This window comes from Aquarana catesbeiana, linkage group LG02, assembly GCF_042186555.1.
Source record: "Aquarana catesbeiana isolate 2022-GZ linkage group LG02, ASM4218655v1, whole genome shotgun sequence".
Classification (NCBI taxonomy): domain Eukaryota; kingdom Metazoa; phylum Chordata; class Amphibia; order Anura; family Ranidae; genus Aquarana; species Aquarana catesbeiana.
This window is the reverse complement of record NC_133325.1, coordinates 796,024,516-796,039,923: the sequence shown is the minus strand read 5'-3', so window position 1 is coordinate 796,039,923 and position 15,408 is coordinate 796,024,516. Positions and strand designations below refer to the sequence as shown.

The 15,408-nt window shown below is 45.1% G+C and overlaps 1 protein-coding gene across 1 annotated transcript in view; it reads left to right on the top strand.

Moving 5' to 3' along the window:
* The window catches only part of LOC141129447 (uncharacterized), a 271,635-nt gene extending 260,534 nt beyond the window's left edge, over nucleotides 1-11,101 (top strand). The window contains exon 5 of the mRNA XM_073617484.1: nucleotides 10,118-11,101. Coding sequence (XP_073473585.1) covers nucleotides 10,118-10,357 — 240 coding nt within the window. The 3' untranslated portion in view covers nucleotides 10,358-11,101. The remainder of the gene's footprint in view (nucleotides 1-10,117) is intronic.
* Nucleotides 11,102-15,408: the final 4,307 nt, after the last annotated feature.

Genomic DNA, 15,408 nt, shown 5'->3' with positions numbered 1-15,408 from the left:
GGAGCAGTGCAGGGCTGCAGGCTGGGGAAATTATTTGCTGACATTGGATCAGGCAAAAGCTTTTGATCGTGTTAACCATGAGTACCTGTGGTTGCTCCTTAGTAAGCACGGTCTGCCGGGTGGTTTTGTCGATTGGTTAAAAGTCTTGTATAAGGGGGCAGAAAGCTTTCCTCTTGTTAATGGTTGGGTTGGGCAGTCTTTTGAGGTTGGCTCCGGGGTGCGCCAGGGTTGTCCCCTGAGTCCCCTGCTCTGTGTTTGCAATCGACCCCTTCATCAGGAGGCTAGAGAGCAGCATGTTGTGTGGGGTGCCAGTGGGGCTCCCGGGTGAGCTGCCTTTGAGGGTTGTTGCCTATGCGGACGATGTGTCCATGATTGTCACTGGGGCGGATGAAGCAGAGGAGGTGGTCTCTCTGACATCACGGTATTCTGAAGCATCAGGCTCCAAGATCAATCAGGAAAAGAGTGAAGTTTTCTGGATGGGAAAGGAAGGTGAGGGTTTTGATCTCCCGGACACCTTTCCAGTGCCCCAGGAAAGAATTAAGATTCTAGGCATTGAATTTGGACCCGGCGATTATGGCCTCAAAAACTGGGAAGGCAGACTGGAAATTGCCAATACTAAGGTGGTCAGCTGGAAGAGATGGAAGTTATCTATGAGGGAAAGGGTTGATCTGTTTAAGACTTACCTGATTCCAATCTTCTTGTATGTCAGCTTTGTCTGCATCTTGCCAGTGTCTCTCTATGCTAGGGTCAGTAGTGTGTTCTTCCAGATGTTGTGGGGGAACAGACTGAACCCCAGTAAGAGGAATGTCACCTATCTATCCAGGAGGGAGGGTGGCTTAGGTATGGTCAACCCAGTTCTTTTCTTTTCACTGCTTTTTCTCAAGTTTAATATTGGTAATATGCTTGCAGTGGAACCTCCTGGATGGGCAGGCATATTTAGATCTTGGTTTAGGCCTTTTCTACGACTGGGAAGAAGGTGGCCAAGTGAAGAATCTCAGGGGTCATCGTGGTCAGCTACCAGCCTATGTCGCTCCGTGCCTGAAGTTACTACGGCAGTGGCGATTGTCGGCTGAAGATCTCAGATCGGTTCCGAGGAAAGTCCTTATGGGTCGAGTCTTGAGCGAAGTCTTTCATGACCCACTGGCCTTAAGGGATTGCCCAGGCCCAGTTTTGAGGGCAGGATTAAGACTTATTAATTTGGACAGAGTACCTCCTAAATTCAGGGATCTGGCCTGGATGTGCTTCCATGGGAGGCTCTATGTTCGGGGCAATTTGAAATTCCGCAGTGGGATGGATCGTAGCTGTCCTCGGGAGGAGTGTGCAGGTGAGGAGAAGACTATGGACCATTTTCTGCTTCATTGCCCTTTTAACATAGAGGTGTACAAACAGGTGGGGCGGGCCCTCGGTGTCCCTTTCCTCTCCAGGCTGGGTTATGCTGAGTGGGTGTATGGAGCATTCAATACTGGTGGGGTTTTTTGTTTAGATACACTTTTTCTAGTTAGCATAGTAGTCCGTTATTTCACTTGGAACGCACAGTGTCAGGTCTGCATTCGGCGTAAAATCCTTCCTGTTCAGGTGGTGGTGTATGACATTCTGTATGAGGTGGAGAAGATTCGGGTACTTGAGAGAGACAAGCGGAGTCAGGGGGCTTGGTTGAAGGCGTGGAGGGGTTTCAAGCCTCCCTGACTGCCAGGAGTCTCTTTCCCGGGTGTGGCTGTCTGTCTCTTTTCACCCTAGATTATTTTTTGGATTAATTTTTGATAAATGGCTGTGTACATAGGTGATGGGTTGTGCCTCTTAGGCCCTCTCTGCTGCTTTATGTAAATAATTTGGTAGTGGATTATGTATGTATTGTATATATTCTGAACATGGATGTGTATTCCTTGGATTTCTGTTGAAGTTTTGTACTATTGTTTTGTTTTTTACTTTTGTATAAAATTGGTTGCTTGATTCTTTTCAATAAAAGATCAATAGTGCCCCATCATTTGTGTCAGTGGGAGGAATAGTGCCCCATCATTTGTGTCAGTGGGAGGAATAGTGCCCCATCATTTGTGTCAGTGGGAGGAATAGTGCCCCATCATTTGTGTCAGTGGGAGGAATAGTGCCCCATCATTTGTGTCAGTGGGAGGAATAGTGCCCCATCATTTGTGTCAGTGGGAGGAATAGTGCCCCATCATTGGTGTCAGTGGGAGGAATAGTGCCAATCTTGGTGTCAGTGAGAGGAATAGTGCCCCATCATTGGTGTCAGTGAGAGGAATAGTGCCCCACCATTGGTGTCAGTGGGAGGAATAGTGCCCCATCATTGGTGTCAGTGGGAGGAATAGTGCCCCATCATTGGTGTCAGTGGGAGGAATAGTGCCCCATCATTGGTGTCGGTGGGAGGAATAGTTTCCTATCATTGATGTCAGTGGGAGGAATAGTGCTTCATCATTGGTGTCAGTGGGATAAATAGTTCCCTATTTCTGGTGTCAGTGGAAGAAATAGTGATTAGTATCAATGGAAGGAATAGTTCCCCAAGGGCTAGTAGGAGTAATAGTGCCCCATCATTGGTGTCAGTGGGAGGAATAATGCCATATCATTGGTGTCAGTAGGAGAAATAATGCCCCATCAGTGGGAGAATTAGTTCCCTATCTCTGGTGTCAGTGGAACATCCCCCCCCTTTTTGGTGTCAATGGGAGGAAGAGTGCCCCATCATTGGTTTTAGTGGGAGGAATATTACCCCATAATTGGTGTCAGTGGGAGGAATAGTGCATCATCATTGGTGTCAGTGGGATAATTAGTTCCTTATTTCTGGTGTCAGTGGAAGAAATGGTGCCTGGTATCAATGGAAGAAATAGTTCCCCAAGGGCCAGATAAAAGCAAGCAAAGGGCCACATTCAGTTTGGAGACCTTTGATCTATACTGAAAGTTATGTTAGTGGTTTCTGGAATGCATAAAGAGCAATGTTGGCTCTAAAATATTTGTTGCTCCTGTAGAAAATGCTGCTTTAGACTCCCTACAATGTAGGCTGACTTTTTGATCATGTGATTTCTTCTGAAGGGGAGTTGAGAGCCCGGGTTGGTTAAAGAGGTGTTTCAGCCTGGGGAAAAAAAAAGTCAGCAGCTACAAATACTGTAGCTGCTGACTTTTAATATATGGACACTTACCTGTCCAGGGAGCCCGCAATGTCAGCACCCCGCCGATCTTCAGAACGGCTGTCGGGTGCTGCCAACCCAATCTTCACCAAGGGAAACCGGCAGTGAAGCCTTTCGGCATCATAGATGGCTCCCTACTGAGCATGGGTGAAGCAATGCGCTTTCTAATTGGCCTGGCGGTGGAGGAAGGAGGAGGGGGGGCCGAACTTCCAATTGTGGCGTTATCCCTGGAAGTGGGGAAGGGGTACCTGTCAAAAATGGGTACCCGTTCCCCCCCCCAGAAAGGTGCCAAATGTGGTACCGGAAGGAGGGGGAGAAGCAAATAAGCGGAAGTTCCACTTTTGGATGCTTTAATGTTCCTCTTGCAGACAAAGTTCTGTTTCAGGTGCTGGTCACTAGGGATGAGCTTCGAGTTCGAGTCGAACTCATGCTCGACTCGAACATTGGCTGTTCGCAAGTTCACCGAACAGCGAACAATTTGGGGTGTTCGCGGCAAATTCGAATGCCGCGGAACACCCTTTAAAAGTCTATGGGAGAAATCAAAAGTGCTAATTTTAAAGGCTAATATGCAAGTTATTGTCATAAAAAGTGTTTGGGGACCTGGGTCCTGCCCCAGGGGACATGGATCAATGCAAAAAAAAGTTTTAAAAACGGCCGTTTTTTCAGGAGCAGTGATTTTAATAATGCTTAAAGTCAATCAATAAAAGTGTAATATCCCTTTAAATTTCGTACCTGGGGGGTGTCTATAGTGTGCCTGTAAAGGGGCGGCATGTTTCCTGTGTTTAGAACAGTCTGACAGCAAAATGACATTTTGAAGGAAAAAACTCATTTAAAACTACTCGCGGCTATTGCATTGCCGACAATACACATAGAAGTTCATTGATAAAAACGGCATGGGAATTCCCCAAAGGGGAACCCCGAACCAAAATTTAAAAAAAAAAATGACGTGGGAGTCCCCCTAAATTCCATACCAGGCCCTTCAGGTCTGGTATGGATATTAAGGGGAACCCCGGCCAAAATTAAAAAAAAAAAATGACGTGGGGTTCCCCCTAAATTCCATACCAGACCCTTCAGGTCTGGTATGGATTTTAAGGGGAACCCCGCGCCAAAAAAAAAAAAAAAACGGCGTGGGGTCCCCCCAAAAATCCATACCAGACCCTTATCCGAGCACGCAACCTGGCAGGCCGCAGGAAAAGAGGGGGGGACGAGAGTGCGGCCCCCCCTCCCTCCTGAACCGTACCAGGCCACATGCCCTCAACATTGGGAGGGTGCTTTGGGGTAGCCCCCCAAAACACCTTGTCCCCATGTTGATGAGGACAAGGGCCTCATCCCCACAACCCTGGCCGGTGGTTTTGGGGGTCTGCGGGCGGAGGGCTTATCGGAATCTGGAAGCCCCCTTTAACAAGGTGACCCCCAGATCCCGGCCCCCCCCCTGTGTGAAATGGTAAGGGGGTACATAAGTACCCCTACCATTTCACGAAAAAAGTGTCAAAAATGTTAAAAATGACAAGAGACAGTTTTTGACAATTCCTTTATTTAAATGCTTCTTCTTTCTTCTATCTTCCTTCATCTTCTGGTTCTTCTGGTTCTTCTGGCTCTTCTGGTTCTTCCTCTGGCGTTCTCGTCCAGCATCTCCTCCGCGGCGTCTTCTATCTTCTTCTCCTCGGGCCGCTCCGCACCCATGGCATGGGGGGAGGCTCCCGCTCTTCTCTTCTTCTTTTCTTCTCTTCTTCTCTTCTTCTTTTCTTCTTTTCTTCTCCGGGCCGCTCCGCAATCCATGCTGGCATGGAGGGAGGCTCCCGCTGTGTGACGGCGCTCCTCGTCTGACAGTTCTTAAATAACAGGGGGGCGGGGCAACCCGGTGACCCCGCCCCCCTCTGACGCACGGTGACTTGACGGGACTTCCCTGTGACGTCACAGGGAATGCCACAGGGAAGTCCCGTCAAGTCACCGTGCGTCAGAGGGGGGCGGGGTCACCGGGTGGCCCTGCCCCCCCCCGTTATTTAAGAACTGTCAGACGAGGAGCGCCGTCACACAGCGGGAGCCTCCCTCCATGCCAGCATGGATTGCGGAGCGGCCCGGAGAAGAAAATGAAGAAGAGAAGAAGAGAAGAAAAGAAGAAGAGAAGAGCGGGAGCCTCCCCCCCATGCCATGGGTGCGGAGCGGCCCGAGGAGAAGAAGACAGAAGACGCCGCGGAGGAGATGCTGGACGAGAACGCCGGAGGAAGAACCAGAAGAGCCAGAAGAACCAGAAGAACCAGAAGATGAAGGAAGATAGAAGAAAGAAGAAGCATTTAAATAAAGGAATTGTCAAAAACTGTCTCTTGTCATTTTTAACATTTTTGACACTTTCTTCGTGAAATGGTAGGGGTACTTATGTACCCCCTTACCATTTCACACAGGGGGGGGGCCGGGATCTGGGGGTCACCTTGTTAAAGGGGGCTTCCAGATTCCGATAAGCCCCCCGCCCGCAGACCCCCACAACCACCGGCCAGGGTTGTGGGGATGAGGCCCTTGTCCTCATCAACATGGGGACAAGGTGTTTTGGGGGGCTACCCCAAAGCAGCCTCCCAATGTTGAGGGCATGTGGCCTGGTACGGTTCAGGAGGGAGGGGGGGCCACACTCTCGTCCCCCCCTCTTTTCCTGCGGCCTGCCAGGTTGCGTGCTCGGATAAGGGTCTGGTATGGATTTTTGGGGGGACCCCACGCCGTTTTTTTTTTTTTTTTGGCGCGGGGTTCCCCTTAAAATCCATACCAGACCTGAAGGGTCTGGTATGGAATTTAGGGGGAACCCCACGTCATTTTTTTTTTTAAATTTTGGCCGGGGTTCCCCTTAATATCCATACCAGATCTGAAGGGCCTGGTATGGAATTTAGGGGGACTCCCACGTCATTTTTTTTTTTTTAATTTTGGTTCGGGGTTCCCCTTTGGGGAATTCCCATGCCGTTTTTATCAATGAACTTCTATGTGTATTGTCGGCAATGCAATAGCCGCGAGTAGTTTTAAATGAGTTTTTTTCCTTCAAAATGTCATTTTGCTGTCAGACTGTTCTAAACACAGGAAACATGCGCCCCTTTACAGGCATACTATAGACACCCCCCAGCTACGAAATTTAAAGGGATATTACACTTTTATTGTTTGACTTTAAGCATTATTAAAATCACTGCTCCTGAAAAAACGGCCGTTTTTAAAACTTTTTTTTTGCATTGATCCATGTCCCCTGGGGCAGGACCCAGGTCCCCAAACACTTTTTATGACAATAACTTTCATATAAGCCTTTAAAATTAGCACTTTTGATTATTCATGTTCGTGTCCCATAGACTTTAACGGTGTTCGCATGTTCGAACAAACTTTTTTCCTGTTCGCATGTTCTGGGGCGAACCGAACAGGGGGGTGTTCGGCTCATCCCTACTGGTCACATGATCTTTGCTGAAGGAGGAGATTAGCCAAACTGAACCGAATACTGATAACTGAGTATTACAACATTTTTCAAAATAAATGGACTATACTGGCACAATGACTCCGATATCAAATGGTTTAAAAACCTTTTTAACATTTTTTTTAATGAATACAAAAACATTTCCTTTCAAAACAGAATCCATACAATAAAGTATACAACGTCTTGCTGGCTACCACTATCAACCCCTAGTAAATAATACTATAAAAGGTTCTTCAATGTTTGAAACTTCTATGTGTATTACATATAGACATCCATATATCAATATATACAAGTACCACAATTCTAAGCTGCAGGTAGGTGACCAAAATTTAGGTCTTTCTCGACATGTTTCACGGCGGTTGCCCTTCTTCAGAAGGTTAACAGTTAAAACATATTGTAAATCTAAATAGAATAAAGTTACAGTAATCAATGACATTTTAAAGGTAAGTATATGTCATTTCTTTATAGTTTATAAGTTTCTAATAGCTGTATCATACTCACTCTGCATGATTCAACATTCATACAAAATAGATGAGGTGAGGAAGTTATGCGGGTAGCCTTCCCGGATCCCCAAGGGGGCAAATGCATGGGCACACCTAGGGTAGGAGGGGTAGGTGATGTAACATCAACCATTCTTCATTGTATCATATTGTAGTGTAGATATCTATATACGCCTGGCTGTTTACCAATGATAAAATTCTTTAATACTCACAGGGCAATCCTCCTAATACAGTCTGGCTTCTAGTTGTGCAGCCCCACTTGCCATGAGACATTACTGATGACCTATGTAAGTAACCACCTGTGGTAAAGCATTGTATCCAACCAAACAATGATGTTACATCACCTACCCCTCCTACCCTAGGTGTGCCCACGCAATTGCCCCCCTTGGAGATGCGGGACGGCTACCCGCATAACTTCCTCACCTCATCTATTTTTTATGAATGTTGAATCACGCAGAGTGAGTATGATACAGCCATATGCTATTAGAAACATATGGACTAAAAAGAAATGATATATTCTTACCTTTGAAATGTCATTGATTACTGTAACTTTATTCTATTTAGTTTTTCAATATGTTTTAACTGTTAAGCTCCTAAAAAAGCACAACCGTCACGAAACATGTTGCGCAAGTCTTAAATTTTGTCTGGACTCCATGATCATCCCTATAGTCATCACTTACCTGCACCTTAGAATTGTGGTGCTTGTATATAGTGATATATGGATGTGTACAGTATATGCACTATATGCATAAAGAACTTTCAAACATTGAAGAACCGTTATACAGTGGAACCTCGGATTGCGAGTAACGCGGTTAACGAGCGTCTCGCAATACGAGCACTATATTTCTAAAAATCCTAACTCGGTTTGCGAGTGTTGTCTTACAAAAAGAGCAGGATTCAGGCCAAAGCGGTGTGCAGTACCACTTTTGGCCTGAGGTGGGGGGAGCCGGAGCCGAACAGCGCCGATCATCGCCGCTCGGAAATGCACGGAAAGGCACGAGAACAGTTCGGCTGACCTCGGCAAACCTCGGAAAGGTTCGTGAACCGATTCTTTCCAAGGTTTGCCGAGGTCAGCCGAAGTGTGCTCGGGCCTTTTCGGCCATTTCCAAGGCTCTCTGGCGCCCCCTGCCTCTGCCCGCATGTGGTATTGCATGCCATTGATGTCAATGCGGAACAAATTATTTTTGTTTTCCATTGACTTCAATAGGGAAACTCGCTTTGATATGCGAGTACTTTGGATTACGAGCATACTCCTGGAATGGAATATGCTCGTAATCCGAGGTTCCAGGTTACTAGGGGTTGATAGTGGTAGCCAGCAACACATTGTATACTTTATTGTATGGATCCTGTTTTGAAAGGAAATGTTTTTGTATTCAATAAAAAAAAGTTAAAGGTTTTTAAATCATTTGGTATCAGAGTCATTGTGCCAGTATAGTCCATTTATTTCGAAAAATGTGGTAATATTTAGGTAATCAGTGCCCTCGCCCTGATTCATATCAATGTCCACAGCGCCACACTGTGGTGACATTATGAATTGACTTAACTGTGGAAGCAGCACTGGAGGAAACCCAAAGTGGAAATTGTTCCAGGAAAGTAAATACTCCACTTCTTCCATTACTCTTTATACATTCTGGTTTTTTATTCATGCTTAAGTCAATGTCTGCTATAACCAGCTCAGGGCTCTTATTTTGGTGGTCATGGGATGGGAATGAAGGGGATACATGGAAGAACATACAAACAATGGGTTAATTTGGTGCACTCTGGGTGAGGCTATACAAAGAAAAATATGGGGATGGGATCAGTACATAGGGCAAGTATTCAAGTCCATGACATATAGTCCATGTAAGACTGTTAGGGATGATTATCCCAAGAAGTCTGCCAGCTTATAGATAGAAGAAACTCTGGAACATAAAAACAGGAACAAAGCAGCGCCTTCTAAGTGTAGCAGTTAATTCATTTCATGATTTAAAATAATAATGTGAACACTCACAAATGAGCGATATAAAACAGCATAGATAACAGTGTCACAAGCGCCATCCTGGGAACTGCGTCCTCACTGCCGCTTGCTGGATTGTCCGTGTGTCTGTCCTTTACCTGGTTACACCAGTGGAGCCCAGCGCTCCCGCAAAGCTGGGACCCTGTACCTGCAAGTGATGACACCCTGCCGTGTTCCTGTGCATTGCCGATCCCTGTCCCAGCTTTCCGGGAGCGCTGGGCTCCAGTGTAACCGGATAAAGGACAGACACACGAACATTCAAGCCAGCGACACCAGGCAGTTCCCGGGACGACACGGATGACACCGATATCTATGCTGTTTTATATCACTTGTTTGTGAGTGTTCCCATTATGATTTTAATTCATTAAATGTCTTAACTGCTACACTTAGAAGGCGCTGCTTTGTTCCTATGTTTACATGGAAGAACACCTTGTGGATGCAGAATTAGTGTGTGGATGAGGTCTGTGCAGTGACATCTGGTACAGATAAAGGTTGGTGAGTGTAGGGGAATAATTTTAAAGAATATCAGATGTGGTGGCTGCATTTGTCTTCTTTTTTCAGTCTAAGAACATCAGCAAGTACAAATAATAGCTTTTGATCCTGCCATATATTTAGTGTTCTATTTCTTCCAAGCTTCTACTATGAATTCCTCTCCCCCATGTAATGGATATGTAGATCTGTTTGTAGTCCGGTTCAGGAAAGCAGCCTAGGGTGTAAGTGTGTTATTTATATAATTACCAGGCAGGTGAAAATAGAGGTAAACAACAGAAAATGAATGCATTCACCACATCTAAGGACTGATAAACTGCATTATATTACCATTTTGTATGGGGGTTTAGACACTTTGATAGCACAGACAGCAGTTGGCAAAGTTGTGATGGATACATAATGCTGAGCAGAGTGCGGGGAATTCTGACCCAGGGCAGCCATATCACATGGGAGAATGGACTATTGGATGATGGAGGGTGGGAATAAACTAGAGAGAGAACAACCCCAATGCTGTATGTTGGTGATAGTCTCTGCAATTTTGTGTGATTTATATTTCCAGATTTACTGCAGAAAAAGAGCTTTGAAGAGGAATGGTGTCTCTGAAGATGAGCCACTGGTAGAGGACAGATCAGTGCCACCCATCCAGAATGGATCCATACCTACCAATAAGATTGGATTCCCACCTGACACAAATTTTCATCAATTGAAAGAAACGGGACCCCCTATTCCATGTAGAGCAGCTCACTATCTACATAGTTACATAGTTAGTCTGGCCAAAAAAAGACACAAGTCCATCTAGTTCAACCAATAAAAGGGAAACAAAAATACACAACCCTTTATACACAATCCTATACTCACAGTTGATCCAGAGGAAGGCAAAAAACCCAGCAATGCATGATCCAATTTTCTCCATGATCCAGAGTCTAATGTTTGGCTGTCTAACAGAGATTTGTTAGCAATCTTTTAAAAAAAGACCTTTATCATATAATTCTTGATTAGAAGCAGTGAAGCACTTCCTCACATATGAGGGAATGTTCACACCAGATGTATCGATCAATACAAGGACACTCTAAAAACAATTGCTGTCTATGAGCCCTTCACACCACACTGCAATTGATGAAGCGCTACACACAAAAGTCTACATAAATGTAACATTCTTGTCAAATTGCAAACAAAAAGTGAGTATCTTGACCCCCGATGTGTTGAATGAAGTCAAACGGCATTTTAAAAAATGTGCAGGTCAGTGTGCAGAGAGATGAATGTCAACGCACATTAACCTGCATGCGGTGCATGTGTTTTCTATGCACTCAGGTGTGATTGAGCCTTCAGTGCCTGAACTCTCCTCTCCTCTCAGGTACCTATCAGATGTGTGACATCATCAATTCTATACTCCGCCCACTCCTACCTCTGACACTCATGGGGTCCTCAGGGGCGGAGTCTAGAAGAGCTGCCTTTATGTAGGCGTCACTTCCATTAAATATAGTGGCCATCTAATGATTCCTGAGAATAGGTCCCCTTTTGAATTGGATGTGCAGCCATTTTTTTGAGAAGTAGAGTAGGGAAGAGTGTTAACCCCATCAATTATGTTTTGTCTTGTAACCCAATTATGCAATTTCCCTTCATTTTCCTGCCTTGAGGTGCAACAGGAAATGAGTCTTAGAAAGTCGTCACAGAGACCAGTGAAGGATATTTTCTCACTTATGGACTTCTCATTATGTTCTGTCACCAGGACAAATAGAGATAAAGAGTCTCCATAGTGGGGACATAGCAATGAAAATTTTGACTTGGGGTCCAGCCCTGTGGTAAAAAAAAAGCCTTTACTTGCACATTAAAAGGGGGTTATACCCTGAATAACGTCCGCCAGCATTTGCCTTAGTATGAAGTATTCACAGCACTTACCTCTGGGTGTGCTCTCCTCCAATGATGAGAGGTCTGAGCCCCCCCCACATCCACTCCATCCCTGCCGATGCCACACCCTTCCCCTCCTCTTCCAGAGCTGCCATCTTCTTCCTTCTCCCATTGGATGTACACTGGAGTTATATGATCTCAGCATCCGGCTCCATTCCCAGCATCTGTGAGATCCCAGGACTATACACTGCACTCTGCATATACTACAGTCAGTGTGCAGAATAACATTGCCAGCAGGAAAAATCAATTTCCTACATTTCTCAGGATTTTCTACTGATTGGTAATCTGTATTGTCATCTGTTTAGACCTCCCAGATGAGCAACACTGCCGGGTGATTGTTGGCATTTCCTGGCTATATGTCTTGTGTTGGAATGTATTTGAACATTGCCGGGTCATATTAATCCACAAAATTGTTGGAGGAAATTACTGTTGCCATTTATACTAAGCTGAACTCCAGTCAAACTGCTAAATAATCAGGTAAAGTCCACATCAAAGGATTTATAATTCTGTCCAGACACTTTTGTGATTCACACATTAGAGCCGGACAGGTGATGTTTACAGCTTTAGAATACAGTGATGTCACCTCCTGCCCACAGCATGCTGATTGGATGGTGAAGGGACAGCAACACAGAATAACTTATCATCTCTGCCCTCTCCTCCTCTCAGCACATGTGCAAGCAGCAGAGCCCTGATTGGCTCATACTTATGTCCCTCCCTTCCTAGTCTGAATGCTGCTGTTCAGAGGGTGATGGGGGGGTGATATCCAGACAGATTCAGATATCTAGGCTAGTTATCTGCAAAAATAATTATAAGTCCAACTCCGTGCTCCTTGACCCCCTTCCCCTGTATATATGTGTGTTTTTAACATTTCTTAATTACCCTTTTCTGATGTCTTCTGGCCAGTCATGTGGCACGCTGGGTTCATGTCCTCTCTGGTCTTCTCCCAGGGTGGGCAGTCCTGGATGATGCAGAATGTGGCACTGATTGCTCTCTGCAATATTACACAGTGAGTGGGGGGAGGGGATGTGCACAGGGGGCGGGATCATAGCGCTCTGCACTCACAGTCTTTCCTCAGTCTTCCAGCAGGTCTAGTCACACTGGATATCCCTCAACCTGGAAGACTGAGGACATCTTGTGGTGATGATGAGATTTTTCAGGGGACAATTGTTGAATATTGCATTGAGCACTGAGGCTGGACATGGACAATATATATATATATATATAATGAATATATTGTATAAGATGTCAAGAAACTCAGAGAAACATTCACTTTTTTATGTTGTAAATAGTATAATTTATATGATGTGTATGTTCTGGTTCTTCTGATGGTATAATCTGTACTTTCTGTATATATTGCTAAACTTTACTGTATGCATATACAATATCAGTTCTCCCAACTGTATAATCTGTATCATCGGTGAATACCGGTTCTCCCAATTATCCCGTTAGCATTGAATTATCTCAGGATAAAGCACTTAGCAAATAGAAAATGTGTAATAATGAGACATGGAATGTGTAAAGTGTACCTGTCTATTTCCAATGAAGATCTATTATCTGTCCAGAATGTGATCACATCTCTGAGCCTCCCTTCCTCTATGGAGGACAGGTACTCTTCTCCTCTACATAGAAGAGAGAAGATTGGTCTCATTTGAAGTCAAAAGTAAATTGCACTTTTATTTTAATTCACTTTTTAACATTTGTATCAGATTTATATCAGTCACTGCCACAATTTTGGGCCAGAAGTAAACTATATTTTTCTATTTTTCTATGTGTTCTTTTATACATATTGTATACATTTTAATATGATTTGTATTAGTGTGTCACTAACACAGAACGAATCAAATAAAATTCAGAATTTGGTTGTTGGTCTCTCTTCTCTGCCGTCTTCCTGAACAAATAACCCATAAAAAATCTCTAGTCTCGCCATTCTCAGCCAGGGTTCCTCCAGAGGTTTTAGGGGTTCCTCAGGCTTCTCCTGGCTGACTGATCTTCTATGTAGAGGTTCTGGCATAGCTCTGGAGCCAATGCAGAAATTAAGATATTAAAAAAACAGCAGTTGCTTCAGAGTTTGTACTTCCAAATGATTTGCAAACTGTATTGATTTGACCAAATGAATGCCTTAAAGGGGTTGTAAACCCTCAAGGTTTACGTTCTATGCATTGAGGTGAAAAACCTCCAGTCATGCAGCAGCCCCCCCGAGACCCCTTTTACTTACCTGAGCCCCGTAATTCCCATGACAGGAACGACCACACCAGCTCAGGTCAGTGTCTCATGTCCTGATTGGATAGATTGATAGCAGCGCAGCCATTGGCTCCCGCTGCTGTCAATCAAATCCAATGATGAGGGGGCGGGGCCGAGTCCTGCTGTCTGTGTCAATGTACGCAGCAGCAGGACATAGGAGCGCGCTCACACGGGTGTCCCGAGGGAGAACGCTTCTCCTACAGGGCACTCGAGAAGAGGAGGAGCCAGGAGGACCACAGAGGGAGCCCAGAAGAGGAGGCTCATGGCCACTCTGTGCATAACCAACTCATAACCAAAGCTTGTTTGGCTGGGCTCCTTCTATGGGTCACAGGAGTGCAGTTTGTTTTGCACTCCTGTGACCGTTTGACTGAAGTCCACTCTCTGATGACATCACCAATGTCAGTCTAGGCACCGCATCATTCCAACCATGAAGTCTGGATCCACCAGGTGCCTGGACTGACACCCTGCTCAGCCTCTCAGGGAGCCGCTAAAAGCCTGAGCCAGCCGCTCCGCCCCTCCACAGCTCAACGCATCAATGAGGAGGGGGAAGAGCAGAGAGCTGTGACTGACAGTCTGAAGTTCTCTGCTCACCGAGCTCTGAAATCTGAGCGATCGGCAGTGTTCAATCACTCGGTTCTCAGTTAAGAGACAGCGGGGGACAGATGCAGCATCGGACCGATACTGCATCCACCTAGGTAAGTATTAAAAGAGAATTATGTTTTGTTTGTTTTTTTTTCCCTCATCATACTTACCTAGGTGGATGCAGCATCAGTCCCCCTGCGCCTCTTCACTGAGAACTGAGCAATCGAACACTGGTGATGGCTCGGTTCTCACAGCTCCCCAAGAAGAGAGCTGCTGACTGTCAGTCAGCGGCTCTCCGCTCTGCCCCCCCCCACTGGAGTGCTGAGCTGTGGAGGGGGTGGGGATCGGCTGTATCAGGCTTTTAGAGGCTCGCTGAGAGGCAGAGATGGGCGTCAGTCCAGGCGGATCCAGACTTCCATTGTCATGATGACGCGGTGCCTGGACTGATTCCAATGATGTCAGCGGAGAGCAGACTTCCGACCACACTCTGCTGAAAACGGGTCACAGGAATGCAAAACTAAATTGTACTTCTGTGATCCATAGGAGAAGCCCAGCCAAACAAACTCAGCCTGGACTTCTCCTTTAATCAGGAAAAAAAATTCCTTTACTTCTCTTTTAAATAAATCTCAGTTAGTGTGTTCAATACTTTTTCCCTGTGTCATTCCATTTTATTACACAGAACTTCATTTGTGAACGTATTTGTTTTCTTGAATGAATTCCACTGACATGTGGTGAAAATTTCAAGTCAATAGAACCTTTAGAAAAATGGTGACGTGTTCAATACTTATGTATATAAAAACACGGAGGGTAAAATATGTTATTTTTGGACTTCCATATGATATATATATATAGTGTGTGTGTGTGTGTGTCCAAACAGAGAATCAATACTTAATGGCTGGCCAGGACTGTATGGACAGAGTAGGAGAAGAGATGTCTTTAATCAGAGAGCGCACATATCACTGACCGCTGCATCAAAAAAAAAAAACTGATCTTGGGAGACAATCCAATTTGCATAGATAAATAAATAATGGAAGAGTAGAGAGCGCAGGAGGGTGTCAGTAAAAAAATAAAATAAAAAAAAAATAAAAGAAGTTTTAATATAAATAAAAAACAATATCC